This window comes from Quercus suber, unplaced genomic scaffold (genome assembly GCF_002906115.3).
Source record: "Quercus suber isolate HL8 unplaced genomic scaffold, Cork oak 2.0 scaffold_469, whole genome shotgun sequence".
Taxonomy (NCBI): domain Eukaryota; kingdom Viridiplantae; phylum Streptophyta; class Magnoliopsida; order Fagales; family Fagaceae; genus Quercus; species Quercus suber.
This window is the reverse complement of record NW_027069920.1, coordinates 133708-150198: the sequence shown is the minus strand read 5'-3', so window position 1 is coordinate 150198 and position 16491 is coordinate 133708. Positions and strand designations below refer to the sequence as shown.

The following is a 16491-nucleotide window of genomic DNA, read 5'->3' as shown; positions in this document are numbered from 1 at the left end:
GCTATGTTGTTGTTGTTGTCGTCTTTTGTTTTTTGTTTTTTGTTTTTGTTTTTTTTTTTTTTTAACGCACTATAACGTTTCATGAGAAAACTGTGTGGAAATTTTTTTTTTTTTTGAATTTAAGAGCATTAACAACTGTGTAAATTTTAATTAGTAATTCAAAGAATAATTGATGTTATATGTTCATGCTTTGATTGTGAGAGAGAGAGAGAGAGAGAGAGAGAGAGAGAGAGAGAGAGAGAGATAAATTTGTGTTGAAAACCTATACATAGAATGGGATAGAAAATGAAAATTTTATAATAAGAGGATGAAAATAAGAAGAGTCAAAATAAATAAGATAAAGGAATAGAAGAAGATTGTTATTAAGATAGAGAGTAGTGGGAATATGAAATGTGAAAGAGAGGGAGAAAGGTTGGAGAAATTGTAAGAATAAGTTGGAAAATTAATAATAAGAAGAAAATGACAAATTTATAGTAAAAGGATGAGAACAAGAAGAGTCAAAATAAAATAAGATAAAGGGATAGAGAAAGACTGATATTAAAATAAAGAGTAACAATAAGTTGGAAAATTAATAATGAGATAGAAATTTAAAAGAAATGATACTTTTGATTTTTAAATAATGAAGTTTTTAATTCACCTTAAATGAGTAAATTATAGAAAAAATTATAAAGCTTTTAGAGGTATATAGATTTTCTTCAAATTTATGAGTAAGTTGGGATATGAACAAAAAAATACTCCCTCCATCTCAATTTGTTTGTTCTGTTTGAAAAGTTAAACTTTTTGAAGGAATATCATTTATTATTTTGTTTGCCTTATAAAAATGTATAAGTTTAGAAAACTACTCTTAAATAAATTTATCAGCTTTTTTATTTTTATTTTTAAGTTATTCTTAATGAGGTAACTATAATGATTCCCTAATTAGATTGATTTTTTTTTTAAATATTTGTTCGTTTTCTTTCCAAATAGTTTTGAAAATAAAGTAAGAGTATAATAAGAACATTAATAAATTAATGACTTTTATTTTTAGAAATATAACAATATTTTAAGACATCCCAAAATAGAATAGAGGACAAATAAACTAGAACGGAGAGAGTATAACTATTTAGAACTCATTAGCACGTTTCTTATTTGGGCTGCACCTCTAACATTGTCTATCAATGGAATAAAATCATTGGATGATCTAACATATCAACCGAGAAGTAAGATCATCCTCACAATAAAGAGTCAAAGAGATGAGCCAACTCACAAGTCTAATTTTTTTTTGGATATGATATCTTCCTTCCTCCATATATAAGAGCCTTCATAGGCGAGTATTACACTCAACTCAATTACAAGCAATGGCCAAAACGCTTAGTTTTGATCTTTATATCTATCTCGCTTTTTCTTTTTGTGTCATCTACACTGATGCCGCGACCCCTAGTAACTTCACCTATGTATGTGATCCCGCCAGGTATACCCAACTTGGATTGGATATCAAGTCACTCCCCTTTTGTGACAAGAAACTTTCCTACGAAGTCCGAGCAAGAGATTTGGTGAGACAACTGACGCTGCACGAGAAGGTACGACAACTAGGAAATCGTGCTTACGAAGTCCCAAGATTAGGGGTGCCTGAATACCAGTGGTGGTCTGAGGCACTCCATGGTTTGTCCAATGTTGGTCCAGGTACCTTTTTTGATAATTCAGTTCCACATGCAACCAGCTATCCCACGCCAATTCTCACAACAGCTTCATTCAACGAGTCACTATGGAACACAATTGGGAAGGTATAGGAGCATTTTGTTGAAAAATATAAATATAAATACACTGTTTAAGTTTTTCAGAACTTAAAATGGTTTAAAGTAATCGTTTTTAATCAATATTCATATGTATATACTAGTTTAAAGTGATCTTTTTTTTCTTTTTCTTATAATTTACTGTCATAATGTTTAAAAATGAAATAAAGACAGTCTTCTAATTCTTAGGATTTTCTCTAAACTTAGGAAATTTAAAAAAAAAATAGTAAATTATTCTTTCAAACAGTTTGTGTTTTTAAATTTAAAATTATTTATAGTATGGATAGATGAGCTAAAATTTGTTGCATAATGTAGGCTGTTTCCACAGAAGCACGAGCATTATACAATTTAGGGCATGCTGGATTAACATTTTGGTGTCCAACTATTAACGTAGTAAGGGATCCAAGATGGGGAAGAATCATTGAGACACCTGGTGAAGATCCATTCGTAGTTGGCACCTATGCTGTGAATTATGTGAGGGGCTTGCAGGATGTTTAGGGAACTGAGAATAATAAATATAAGGATTTAAACTCAAGACCGCTTAAAGTTTCTGCATGTTGCAAGCACTTTACTGCCTATGATCTTGACAATTGGAAAGGAATTGAGCGCTATAGTTTTGATGCTAGGGTAACTACTATATGAAAACCATAATTCTAAAGTTGATATACCACTAACTATGATACCAAAAAAAAAAAAAAAAAAATCTCTCTCTCTCTCTCTCTCTCTCTCTCTCTATATATATATATATATATATTTGTTTCTTCAAGTTAAATATTATATATGTATTCTTAAAAAACAAGAAAATATATATAATTTAAATATTAAATAAACACCTATTGTTCAAGTCATGTTATGTAATAGAATACCATTATATTCTTATATTCTAATTTTATAATTCAAAAGGATAAAATTTAATAGTCAAAGAGAACAAAAAATGTAACAACTTAAAACACTAAACTAATTGCATCAACCTAAAGTTGAGTTCTAAAGAATACAAAAATTCATCAACCTAAAGTAGGGATGCAAGAAAAATAACAAAAACCCACCAAAAATATGAGAGAGAGAGAGAGAGAGAGAGAGAGAGAGAGAGAGAGAGAGAGATAAATTTGTGTTGAAAACCTATACATAGAATGGGATAGAAAATGAAAAATTTATAATAAGAGGATGAAAATAAGAAGAGTCAAAATAAATAAGATTAAGGAATAGAAGAAGATTGTTATTAAGATAGAGAGTAGTGGGAATATGAAATGTGAAAGAGAGGGAGAAAGGTTGGAGAAATTGTAAGAATAAGTTGGAAAATTAATAATAAGATGAAAATGACAAATTTATAGTAAAAGGATGAGAACAAGAAGAGTCAAAATAAAATAAGATAAAGGGATAGAGAAAGACTGATATTAAAATAAAGGGTAACAATAAGTTGGAAAATTAATAATGAGATAGAAATTTAAAAGAAATGATACTTTTGATTTTTAAATAATGAAGTTTTTAATTCACCTTAAAGGAGTAAATTATAGAAAAAATTATAAATCTTTTAGAGGTATATAGATTTTCTTCAAATTTATGAGTAAGTTGGGATATGAACAAAAAAATACTCCCTCCATCTCAATTTGTTTGTTCTGTTTGACAAGTTAAACTTTTTGAAGGAATATCATTTATTATCTTGTCTGCCTTATAAAAATGTATTAGTTTAGAAAACTATTCTTAAATAAATTTATCAGCTTTTATATTTTTATTTTTATGTTATTCTTAATGAGGTAACTAAAATGATGCCCCAATTAGATTGATTTTTTTAAAATATTTGTTCGTTTTCTTTCCAAATAGTTTTGAAAATAAAGTAAGAGTATAATAAGAACATTAATAAATTAATGACTTTTATTTTTAGAAATATGACAGTATTTTAAGACATCCCAAAATAGAATAGAGGACAAATAAACTAGAACGGAGAGAGTATAATTATTTAGAACTCATTAGCACATTTCTTATTTGGGTTGCACCTCTAACATTGTCTATCAATGGAATAAAATCACTGGATGATCTAACATATCAACCGAGAAGTAAGATCATCCTCACAATAAAGAGTCAAAGAGATGAGCCAACTCACAAGTCTAATTTTTTTTTGGATATGATATCTTCCTTCCTCCATATATAAGAGCCTTCATAGGCGAGTATTACACTCAACTCAATTACAAGCAATGGCCAAAACGCTTATTTTTGATCTTTATATCTATCTCGCTTTTGCTTTTTGTGTCATCTACACTGATGCCGCGACCCCTAGTAACTTCACCTATGTATGTGATCCCGCCAGGTATGCCCAACTTGGATTGGATATCAAGTCACTCCCCTTTTGTGACAAGAAACTTTCCTATGAAGTCCGAGCAAGAGATTTGGTGAGACAACTGACGCTGCATGAGAAGGTACGACAACTAGGAAATCGTGCTTACGGAGTCCCAAGATTAGGGGTGCCTGAATACCAGTGGTGGTCTGAGGCACTCCATGGTTTGTCCAATGTTGGTCCAGGTACCTTTTTTGATAATTCAGTTCCACATGCAACCAGCTATCCCACACCAATTCTCACAACAGCTTCATTCAACGAGTCACTATGGAACACAATTGGGAAGGTATAGGAGCATTTTGTTGAAAAATAAAAATATAAATACACTGTTTAAGTTTTTCAGAACTTAAAAAGGTTTAAAGTAATCGTTTTTAATCAATATTCATATGTATATACTAGTTTAAAGTGATTTTTTTTTCTTTTTCTAATAATTTATTGTCATAATGTTTAAAAATGAAATAAAGACAGTCTTCTAATTCTTAGGATTTTCTCTAAACTTAGGAAATTTAAAAAAAATAGTAAATTATTCTTTCAAACAGTTTGTGTTTTTAAATTTAAAATTATTTATAGTATGGATAGATGAGCTAAAATTTGTTACACAATGTAGGCTGTTTCAACAGAAGCACGAGCATTATACAATTTAGGGCATGTTGGATTAACATTTTGGAGTCCAACTATTAACGTAGCAAGGGATCCAAGATGGGGAAGAATCATTGAGACACCTGGTGAAGATCCATTCGTAGTTGGCACCTATGCTGTGAATTACGTGAGGGGCTTGCAGGATGTTGAGGGAACTGAGAATAATAAATATAAGGATTTATACTCAAGACCGCTTAAAGTTTCTACATGTTGCAAGCACTTTACTGCCTATGATCTTGACAATTGGAAAGGAATTGAGCGCTACAGTTTTGATGCTAGGGTAACTACTATATGAAAACCATAATTCTAAAGTTGATATACCACTAACTATGATTCAAAAAAAAAAAAAAATTAAAGCAAATTTTTTATTTTATTATTATTTGAAGGTGACGGAACAAGATTTGGTTGAGACATTTAACCGGCCCTTCCAAATGTGTGTTCAAAATGGTGATGTCAGTAGTGTTATGTGCTCTTTTAACCGTATTAATGGCATACCTGCTTGTGCTAATTACAAACTTTTAAAGGAAACTGTTAGACAAGATTGGGATCATCATGGGTACAGTCTATCTAAATTCTAATCTCAATATTAAAGTACTAAAATTTGATTCGGATACTATTTTTTGTAAGACTAACATTACAATCGTTGCCAGATATATAGTTGCAGATTGTGATTCTGTTGAAGTAATGATTAAGGACCACAAATGGCTAAACGTTGACAATGAAACTGCAGTTTCATACACGCTACAAGCAGGTTATTAATAATGTGCCTTGTTTCCTCGTTTGATTTTTTGTTCACAGATGTTTAATTTCTACCTCACTACCTGGTTTAGGTTTGGATTTGGATTGTGGAGTTTACTACACCAACAATGTTGAAAATGCTGTGAAACATGGGAAGGTTGGGGAGGGAGATGTAGACCAGTCACTGCAATACCTTCAATACCTCTATGTTGTGCTTATGAGGCTAGGAATATTTGATGGACAGCCTCAATACAATTCTCTCGGTATAAATGATGTGTGCACTAGCGCCCACATCGAATTAGCAGGAGAAGCAGCGAGGGAGGGAATTGTTCTTTTGAAGAATGACAATGGAGTTTTGCCATTGGCAACTAAAAGGAACGAAACCCTAGCAGTGGTTGGACCACATGCTAATGATTCCGTTGCCATGATTGGAAACTATGCATTTTTAACAAATAAGGAAGGTACTCCATGTCGATACCGTACTCCACTTAATGGCTTCTCCAGTTATGGAAGTGTGAACTATACAGCAGGATGTTCCAGTGTTAAATGCTCTGATGGGAACTTGATAGGCGAAGCCGTGGATGCTGCCAAAACAGCTGATGCCACCGTAATTGTTGCGGGGATAGATTTATCAATTGAGGCTGAGACCAGAGACAGGTTGGATATCCTCCTTCCTGGAAAACAAACTGATCTTATCAACCAAGTTGCTGATGCTGCAAAAGGCCCGGTAGTTCTTGTAATCATGTCGGCTGGAGGTGTTGATATCTCCTTTGCTAAGAGTAACCCCAAAATCCATGCTATCTTGTGGGCTGGATATCCTGGAGCAGAAGGTGGTCAAGCCATTGCTGATGTTGTTTTTGGAAAATACAATCCAGGTAACACCGAATTCAATTGCTTGCACAAATGCAAATCTTTTATCTTCATGATTTTGCACAATTATTTACACCTTATTTTCTATGTTTTTCAGGAGGAAGGTTACCCCTTACTTGGTATCAAGCTGATTATGTTGACAACTATGCAATTAAGGCCAGATGATAGCAAAGGCTACCCGGGTCGAACATATAAATTCTTCGATGGTCCTACTGTCTTCCCTTTTGGTTATGGCCTCAGCTACACAAAATTCAACTATGCACTAAAGGCCGCGCCATCAAAGTTGACGATAACATTAAGCAATTTTCAACACTGCCGTGACCTACCATATAAAAATGGAACCTTCAAAACTAGCTGCCCAGCAGTTTTAATAGATGACTTGAGTTGTAATAAAGAATTCAAATTTGACATTGAAGTAAAAAATGCAGGTGACAGAGATGGAGATGAGGTTGTGTTGGTTTACTCACAGCCCCCACTTGGTATTCTTGGAACTCATATTAAGCAGTTGATTAAGTTCCAGAGGGTTTCTGTTGCAGCTGGGGCGAGTAAGCTGGGTCGTTTCGCCATAAATATTTGCCAGGGCTTGGGCATTGTAGACTCCAATGGTAATGCTGTCTTTCCATCTGGTTCCCACACAATTATCGTCGGTGATCATCAAATTGTACATTCAATTCAATTAACATATCGTTAGAGGTGTGAGGAATGAGACTTTTAATTGAATAGAGATTGTTGTACAAGTCAATTTTCTTCATGACTTTCATGTGTTGAATAAGATTGGTGTAAACTTAATTTTAACACAGCTTCTTTCCCTTCATTACTCCTTGTGGTTTGGGTTTTACTAATGTGTGTTGACTCTATGCATTTACACAAGTAATGTGAATGATTTGTAAGTAGTGTGTGTGTGTGTAAGATAAGTTCAAGTTACATCTAGTGTAACTCTTCTAAAGTTACACATTTTTTACTTTATATATTTCTAAAAAATCTAACAGTTGAAAAAAAATATCATTAAATGTTATTATTTTTTACCTTATTAATAGTATTACCTAATTAATACTAACATTTTCTCTCCCCTTATATATTATTGCTTTCAAAATATCAATTTAATTTAGAATAATACTATACATACATTGCAAATCATTGCATACTCTAATTTAATAGACCAAATAAGCTAAAAAAATACACAAAGGACAAGATAAGCCCATGTTTAGATTCCTTAGCTGAAAATTTTTTTTCATATAAATTAGAATAATACTTTTTTTTTCTCAATAAAATAAAACTACTCTTAATTAATTAATTAAATAACCCTGTTAGGTGGCACTTTCATCACCATTACCATAACAATTTACTTTATATGGAGGAACGAAGCTTGAGCAGATATAATAATTTTTCACTATTGTTACATTTGCAATGCGTAATGAATATATATAGATATATATATATATATATGAAATAAGTTCAAGTTACATCTAGTGTAACTATTATAAAGTTACATATTTTTTACTTCATAAATTTTTAAGAGATCTAACGGTTGAAAAAAAAATCATTAAATATTATTTTTTTTTTTACCTTATTTATAGTATTACCTAATTAATACTAACATTTTCTCTCCCCTTATCTATTATTGCTTTCAAAATATCAATTTAATTTAGAATAATACCTATACATACATTGCAAATCATTGCATACTCTAATTTAAAAGACCAAATAAGCTAAAAAAATACACAAAGGACAAGAAAAGCCCATGTTCAGATTCCTTAGCCTAAAATTTTTTTTCATATAAATTAGAATAATACTTTTTTTTTTTTGCTCAATAAAATAAAACTACTCTTAATTAATTAATTAAATAACCCTGTTAGGTGGCACTTTCATCACCATTACCATAACAATTTACTTTATATGGAGGAACGAAGCTTGAGCAGATATAATAATTTTTCACTATTGTTACATTTGCAATGCGGAAACTTGTAAAAAGCAGCAAATTACTTTTGTGTTCAATATTTCAATCATATACATAATTGTATATTTTATTTCAAATAATTTAATCATCATCAAATATCTTTTTAATTTCTCTTTTAGGATGAATCATTTAAAAAGCAAGTTGTTGAAAATGGCATGAGCCCTTTAATTAAGTGAAAAACATTACTTTCTCCCAAAAAAAAAAAAGTGAAAAACATTAAATAAGGAGAGAGAAAAAATGTGTCAAGTTATAACATTTAATGATTTTCTTTTAACTGTTAGATCTTTTAGAAATCTACGGTGTAAAAAATGTGTAACTTTACAAGAGTTACACTAAGTATAATTTGAACATATATATATATATATATATATTGAGGGGAAAATATAGAGAAAACTCAAATTTATAAACAAAAAGTTTAATTTAAAGCAATCAATAACTTCCGAATACATAATAACGGATGACTTCCTTATTTGATAAAATGTTATAGATGATTTTTATTTTTTATTTTATTTTGTGCAGGGATTTATATATATTATTACTGAAATAAGATTGAATATTATAATACAACAATTAAAAAGAAAAGAAAAAAAGAATCCTTCCAAGTAGGGTATTTGAAGGTAGATTGTTTCATTTCTTTGAATTTTTAGAGGTGAGATGATGTTCCATGTAGCCCAACATAATGAAATGATTCTGTGGGTGTAGATAAGCAAACTTTGGTGTCAAACCAAATTAATTTTTGCATGCATTCATGGTCTAGATTTTTAGATATTGCACATAAACTATATTTTCTATTACATGCTCTATCATGTTCACATGCATAGATCCAACTGTTTTTTTTGGGCTTGAGACCTATAATCTCATCTATTTATCTCCTTCTTATATACATACTAATTGTGACTAGTATGTATTATATATATATATATATATATATATTTATATCTATATAGTATTCAAGTGGTTTTTCTTGTTTGGGATCCTTATTTCTATTATTTAAAAATACCCCTAAATTTTAGGTTTAAATAGAGACAATATTTGAAAACAATACGGAAAACAATACGGTAAAAATATATATTTAACTCTCATGTAAAACTACCCATTTTCAAAATCCAAAATTTTAACCTCTTTTATCTTCGCATTTTTGAAATTTAGGTTCCTTATTTATTTATTTTTTTTTCTAATTTCCAAAACAAATGGCAGTAGCTTTTTAGCACCATTGGTTAACTACCTTTTCTTTAAAAAAAATTAATTTTTTTTTTATAAAAAAGTTAGAAATTTTAAAAAAGCATTAATAACTATATTTAGAAATATCTATTTCCTACAACTTAGCACACACTATTTCTATTTAGAAATATCTCACACGTATCTTTTTTATCTTTGCCTTTTTGAAATTTAGGTAATCTTTTTTCTAATTAATTTTTTCTAATTTTCCGAAAAATAAAGGCCAAAAGTTTTTAGCACCATCGGTTAACAACTTTAAAAAATTAATTTTTTTTTAAATGCATTAATAACTACATTTAACTCATCATTCTTCCAAAAAATTAGCACACATTATCTCTCTCTCTCTCTCTCTCTCTCTATGTCTCTATGTATATATAGAGAGAGAGAGAGAGCCATGTGATTTGTTTCACCCTCCTTTTATTAGTATACTTTAATTATTATCCTGACTAGTATGCTCTGTGATTTACAGTTGTCACAATACGTGGATCTTCTGTATTAATCACATCCAAACACTGGATTTGATAATCAAGTAGAACACTAAGGAGTTTGTTCTCAAAATTCTTAAAGAACCTAGTTTTCCAAGGTTACCTTGTAGACGTTTGAGCCTAGAGTTGGCATTTTAGTCTTGTTGGGTTTTAGGTAAACAGTTCTTTCTTGAAGAAACTATCATGGCCAGTTCATCCTCAATAGTTACTGATACCACTAAACCTACCTTTGATCTTTTCCTTCAAACATCCACTACAAATAGGTTAGACTACTTGTATGAGATTTCTCATGTACTTGAAGATAGTAAGATCCCTATTACTGATTTCCCTATTGTAAATCCTTATACTATGTTTGATAAACCCTAAACTACTTTCAAAAAACCCATAAAAAAATTTATTAGTCTTTCTTATCCTTCTATTGTCAAAGAATATATCCAAGCTTCCAAGTTTGACCAGTTCAATATTCTTGCATGTGAAAATGAAAACTTTATCACCCTTACTCTTCCCAGAGAATTTGTAATTCCATGGCAAAAACAAGGGTACACACACCTTCATTTTGGGGCCATAAGGTTGGTTCTAACATTCCATGGAAGGAAAGGACTCCCCTTAGTCTCTAGAATTTCACTTCTTGATTCTAGATTCCTGGAATATCAAAATGTAGTCATAGGAACTGCTCAAACCACTTTAACTGAGCAATTCAATTTCGTGCTCACCGTCAAGTTTCAATCTTTCTTCTACCAGGGTGGGGTATTCGATGGCCAAGCCAGTGTCGCATGCTGCGACACTGGCTTCGAAGCCAGTGTTGCATCCTTTATCTTGATTTCTTTTTCTTTTTCTTATAAATTTCTTTTCCTTTTGCCATTTAAGATGTTGCTATAGATTATTCCAATCAAATGATGGTGTCTTATGCTAACTCAAAATAAAATTGATTTTGCCAAATTTAACATTAACATCTATTTGCCAAAATCCTATTCCTTAATTCCTTTACCTTCTTGAACTTCCACACTAACCAAGCAAGAGAGAGAAAGGCATCTGAAATTTAGCAGTATAGACCATCTAGTCAAATTAAGTGCAAACTTTAAAAAATGATTGACTCAAATTTTGAATAACATTAAAATCCCAAAAACCGAATATTTTCTTCTTCTTTTTTCTCATAATTTTCCATCAACCAAAATGAGAAAAGAGCCGAGTAATATACTACTATTATCTAAAAGAGCTAAAAAAAAGGAATGTGGTATTTTGTGGAGATCTCAATTTTTTTATTACAAAAAATGGAATGCATGAGACTCCACCAATTTACAAAAACCATGCAAATCTTAGTTCAACAAAACAAAGTATAAACCATATTAGATTCATAGCCATAAAATCATCAAATTATTGTAGCAAGATTGGTATTTAAGCGGAAAAAGAAAATCATCATTACAAAAATACATTCACTAAGTTAAAGCAAAAATTCTCATCCAATCAAAATCAAGACATTCCCCAATTTACGTACACTACCAGGTCTGCCTTAGGGCCTTATGCATAAACTCAATATGATTTTATTTGATTAAGTGTTGCATAGAATTAAATTTGTTTGTCTCAATATAATTCATTGAACATCAAGGAAAAATAATAATCATATTAAAATTCTCATTAAGTTAATATTTACTAATTAACAACTACTGGCTAACTATTACATTACATCAATGAGTATTGTATCACTAAATACAATGACACTTAATTGATGTAACCTTAATGCATAAAGGCTACATCAAGAAAAGCCTCAACCTCCATTGAAATAGGGGCCAAGACTTTACCATTACCATGACTACCCTTCTTATTTCCCTTCCACCTGAAAGATTTCCATGTGTAAGTATTCTAGAATAAAACAAAAGATTACTTAGGAATTTTCTCAAACAGATTGTGTATATAAACTTAAGTTGTTCTACAACAGAATATAATATAGAAGAATTAGAAGAAAAAAAAATTGTTAAAAATGAATGCTTTAGATCTTCCACCACACTTGTACTTATAGATATTATTTTAAGGGTTCTATATACCATAAAAAAATGTTTCTTGTAAAGTTTTTATAAAAAAAAGAAAAAAGAAGAAGAAGAGAGAGAATCTACAAATTAGAAGAACAGAGATAAAGATAGAATTGGTGAGGCCTGGCCAACAATGACAATTGAAAAGGCAGCCACACCTATGCCACAACTGGGTTGGGGTAAGATTCACTTGGCAGTGAGATTGACCCCGCCGTCACAATTGGTATATGATTGAAGAGGATCCAGTTCCATAATCTTGATTGAAAAGAGAAAAAGTGCGTGAGTTTTAGTTTGAAGTTTTTGGGTTTTATAAAAAGACAAAGTTTAGCTACAAAATTTGTTGTAACCTTAAGTTACAACTTTATTAAATATCTTTTTTATTGGAGGTGAATCTTGACAAATTCACCATTAGATCATATCTTCTTCTTATATCCTTCATGCTTGTAAAATTTCTAAAAAATTAAAGATCAATAGTTATATCATCAACAAATTATTTAAATTGCAAGTTTTTGTAGTTTAAAATTATGCATAAAAGATAAACTTATGGATCATATAGTAAATAATATCCGATTGACACAAAATTTGACATGTGTAGTAAAAGCATAAAGAATATGCAATTTAATGTTTAGATTTTCAAAATATGTTGTAATATTTATTTTATTGAGTAAATTTGTAACCTTAAGCTACAATCAATTTTGTAGCTAAACTTTGTATTTTACAGAAATGTAGGTAAGGTTTTTAAAGGATTGGCGATGGAAGTTTTTGAGTCAGGATATTTCACTTCATTGAAGTCTGAAAATTAAATGAATTAATTAATAAATTAATAATGATGTGTAAAATTGTGGAGGCTGCAAAGTTGAGGTGGCATACTCTCAAGAGGTCAACAAATAAACAAATAGTTGTCAGGCACTTTTTGCAATGAGGGCCAAAAATGCAAGAACAGCCCAAATCTCCCATTAGGTTCTTTAGAAGTGTTTATTATGGAAAATTAAGCCCCAATTTCCAAATATATAATGAATAAAAGGCTAATGGTACTTTAACAAGAGAGAAATCAAAATGCCATAATTCCCATAACTGAAATACAAGAAAATATAAAAAAAAGTACATAAGTCCGAAACTTCGACCCACAGTCAGCAAGAATAGAAAATTGAGAGAGATTGTAAGGAAGAAAGGAAAGGTTCTCCTATACCCATATTTCCACCCCCAAACTCTGAAATTGTGAGAATGATTGGCTAGCTGAATGAGCTTTTGCTCTAAAGTTTCAGCTATGTGGGTAAAACGTAGTTTTTGGCTTTTTAGCTGAAGAAAGACTCTTGTATTGAGCTTGGGGTGTTGTTCTTAAAGTAAAACATGATTCCTTTGTTTTGAATCTAGTTGTGGCATTTATATTGAGTTTGAGGTGCTTTAAGTGACTGGTTTTTAGTCAATAGAAGAGGCTTTGGACCCCAAGGTGTTAAGCAAGTAGTAATTTTTAGGTTTACTTTTGTTTAGATAAAATGAAGGATTATTTTTATCATCATTAAGGGAAATACTTGAATAAACCCTCATTGGCTCCCTCTTTTCCGTTATTTCATACTCTTGGAAGGCTCACCTAAGTGAGGGCTAGCAGCTGCAGTTGGCCAATGATAGCCAACTATTTTTAAGGAAAAAAAAAGGTTCGGACAGAAACTTTGAACCACAGTCATCCAAGGCATAAAAGCTACTTTGGGCTAGAAATTTTGAGACCTCCTCCATGAGCTTGAGGTGCTACTAATGTCCCTTACCCACTTGGTAGCATACATAGGCTGGACTTATTCGAAAGGTCCAAAAGAAATCGACTTATACCCTCCAAACCATACTTTCTCAATTTCTCCCATATGTGGCATGGGCTTGGGCCATGCCTAAAGAATAAAAAATAATATATATTACATGAATTTGGCCCATAATGAGGTTGGGCTTGATTGAGTTGGGCTTATAGAGAATGTGCTGTGAAAATGGATATTAACAATAGTTAAAGGTTTGGATTATATAGTACTTATAGATAGTCAAAATGAAAAAGGAGTTTTTTTTTTTTTTTTTTTGGGGAAATAAACTGATGATGTAGATGATGACATGAAGCAACTAGTCTTTTATTAAATTAAATGCAAAACTCCCAATATTATATATAGTATAAGCTTCAATATGAAAGTTCTGAAACCTGAAGGAAAAAGAAAAATATTTTTATTTATTTATAAATTAGAGGAAAACAAAGAGTTTTCCCTCTTTAGTCATTGGTTAACTTGAACTCTCAGATAATGGCTAACTAGTTGTAAGTTCTAACAATGCATGTGATAGGTAAAAAATTTTATGTCAGTATTTTTAGTTATTATTTTTGTTTTAATAAAATGTTTGGTGCTTCTTTCAACCACACAATAGAGTTATCAACACAAAAAGCGTACTTCATGTGGCCTTGTTTTGTCATAATATGTATTATGAGGGCTTGAATGAAAATATATATGATCATTTTTGTTAGAGAATGGAAAGGACAATCAATTTATTTATAAAAGAATTTATATCATGGTATGTTAAATAACTTATACATTGCAAGATGAGCTTTACATGTCAATTAAAAAAAAAATTAATTTGTTTAGGTGAATCATTTAAAAGTTTAAATGAGCCATAACTATAGTAATTTCCTAAAATTTTTATTTGATTTAAACTTATTTACCCATCGTAGGAAGCCCAATAGTGAATCATTGGCTAGAATTATGAAAAACATGAAAATAAAATGATATGTATTTTTAAAAAATTGAGAAATTTATGCATTCACATTATCTTATAAATTTGTCTCTCAAATCCCTTATTTCACTTATATATTAAAATGGATTGAATAGGGATAGAACTAGACTAAAATGGACTGAAGTGAACCAAATTGGATGGAAGTAAACTAAAATTGAATGAATTGGAAAAAAGTGAATTGAATGGACTGGGTTGGACCAACATGGACTAAATTGGACTAAAATTGACCAAAATTGTCCAAAATGGATTGCCATTTTTTTTATTATTGATTTGTTCCTGTAATTTTTTGAAAATATTAAATATTAACTGATTGACAATGGTGATGTAGCAGATGATATGACTCAATAGGAACGTAACATTAAATGTTACGCTTTGACTTTTAAATATTATATAAATAATAATCCATAAATCCTCCATGTCATCTAATAATTGTTATTTTTACCCCCTAAATAGTTTTATAAATCTTCACTCTTTGGAGCTCCTTCAACATCTTAACACATACCATCATTTTATGCTTCATTGCCACCAAATTCTATAAAAAATAAAAAATAAAAAAAATTGCTTGGAAAAATGGTGAATATTTCAAACAGTAATTTAGAAGGCAATTCATGTTGTACGCTCATTTTGTGATTGTGTGTTGTATGATGTTTTTGGTTTGTAATTTATAAGTTGTTAAGGATTGTGATTTATAGCATTGTGTGTTTTATGGATTGGTGATTGCTCTAGTTATAAGCAATTATTTTTCATTGTCTCTTAAGTGAATAAAGGCATTTCATATACCCTCCACTATAAAGCCCAAGCCTTATAGTATTTAATATATTTTTTAATTGTAGCTTACATTTAATCTTCCCATCCATAAAGCCCAAGCCAAATAGTATTTCACGCTACAATTTCTCAGATTGAGCTTATTTAGCTGAATACTTGTTTTTACCTTTTCAATTTCTACTTTCCTTGAAAAATTAAAAGACAATATATATATGAACTATCAAAAGTCTCTTATAATTTAATCATTAATTATATTGAAATAGCTAAAAAAGTCCATAATATCCACGTCTTTGGTTCTTCCTCTCCTCATTGAAGTGAATTACTTCTTCATACCTATTCAATTGCCACTTTTCTTTATAAAAAAAAAAAAAAATCAAAAGACAGTATATTTGAACTATCAAAACTCCTATATAAATAAATTATTAATAATTTTAAAGTAGTTAAAAAATCATAAATATCTACATCAGTTATTTTACCACCACATAGTAAAAGATGAAATGAAATGTTTGGAAATGGGATTTTTAAATTGGGCAACTTTATTTTGTTATGTAATTTACATTATTACCGGAGGACATATCCTTGGTAGCTATGTTGTTGTTGTTGTCGTCTTTTGTTTTTTGTTTTTTGTTTTTGTTTTTTTTTTTTTTTAACGCACTATAACGTTTCATGAGAAAACTGTGTGGAAATTTTTTTTTTTTTTGAATTTAAGAGCATTAACAACTGTGTAAATTTTAATTAGTAATTCAAAGAATAATTGATGTTATATGTTCATGCTTTGATTGTGTAAATTTCAAGCAGTATTATGGATTTGGGTTGTAACTTATAAGTTGTTTAGGAACTCTATACAGTCTACTTCTGGGTTCAGCTTACTTTCAGTATTTTTTTAACTAAACATGTCCTTTTATTTTAAATATACAATGCCAAATGGTAG

The 16491-nt window shown here is 30.3% G+C and overlaps 1 protein-coding gene across 1 annotated transcript; it reads left to right on the top strand.

The window, feature by feature from the left end:
- The first annotated feature begins 3950 nt into the window (after positions 1-3950).
- LOC111987926 (beta-xylosidase/alpha-L-arabinofuranosidase 2-like) lies at positions 3951-7158 on the top strand. Its single transcript, XM_065762683.1, is given in 7 exon segments — positions 3951-4390; positions 4712-5023; positions 5130-5299; positions 5394-5494; positions 5574-6356; positions 6449-6488; positions 6490-7158. Coding segments are annotated over 7 exon segments (2385 nt in total). The 5' UTR covers positions 3951-3964; the 3' UTR covers positions 7043-7158.
- Positions 7159-16491: the final 9333 nt, after the last annotated feature.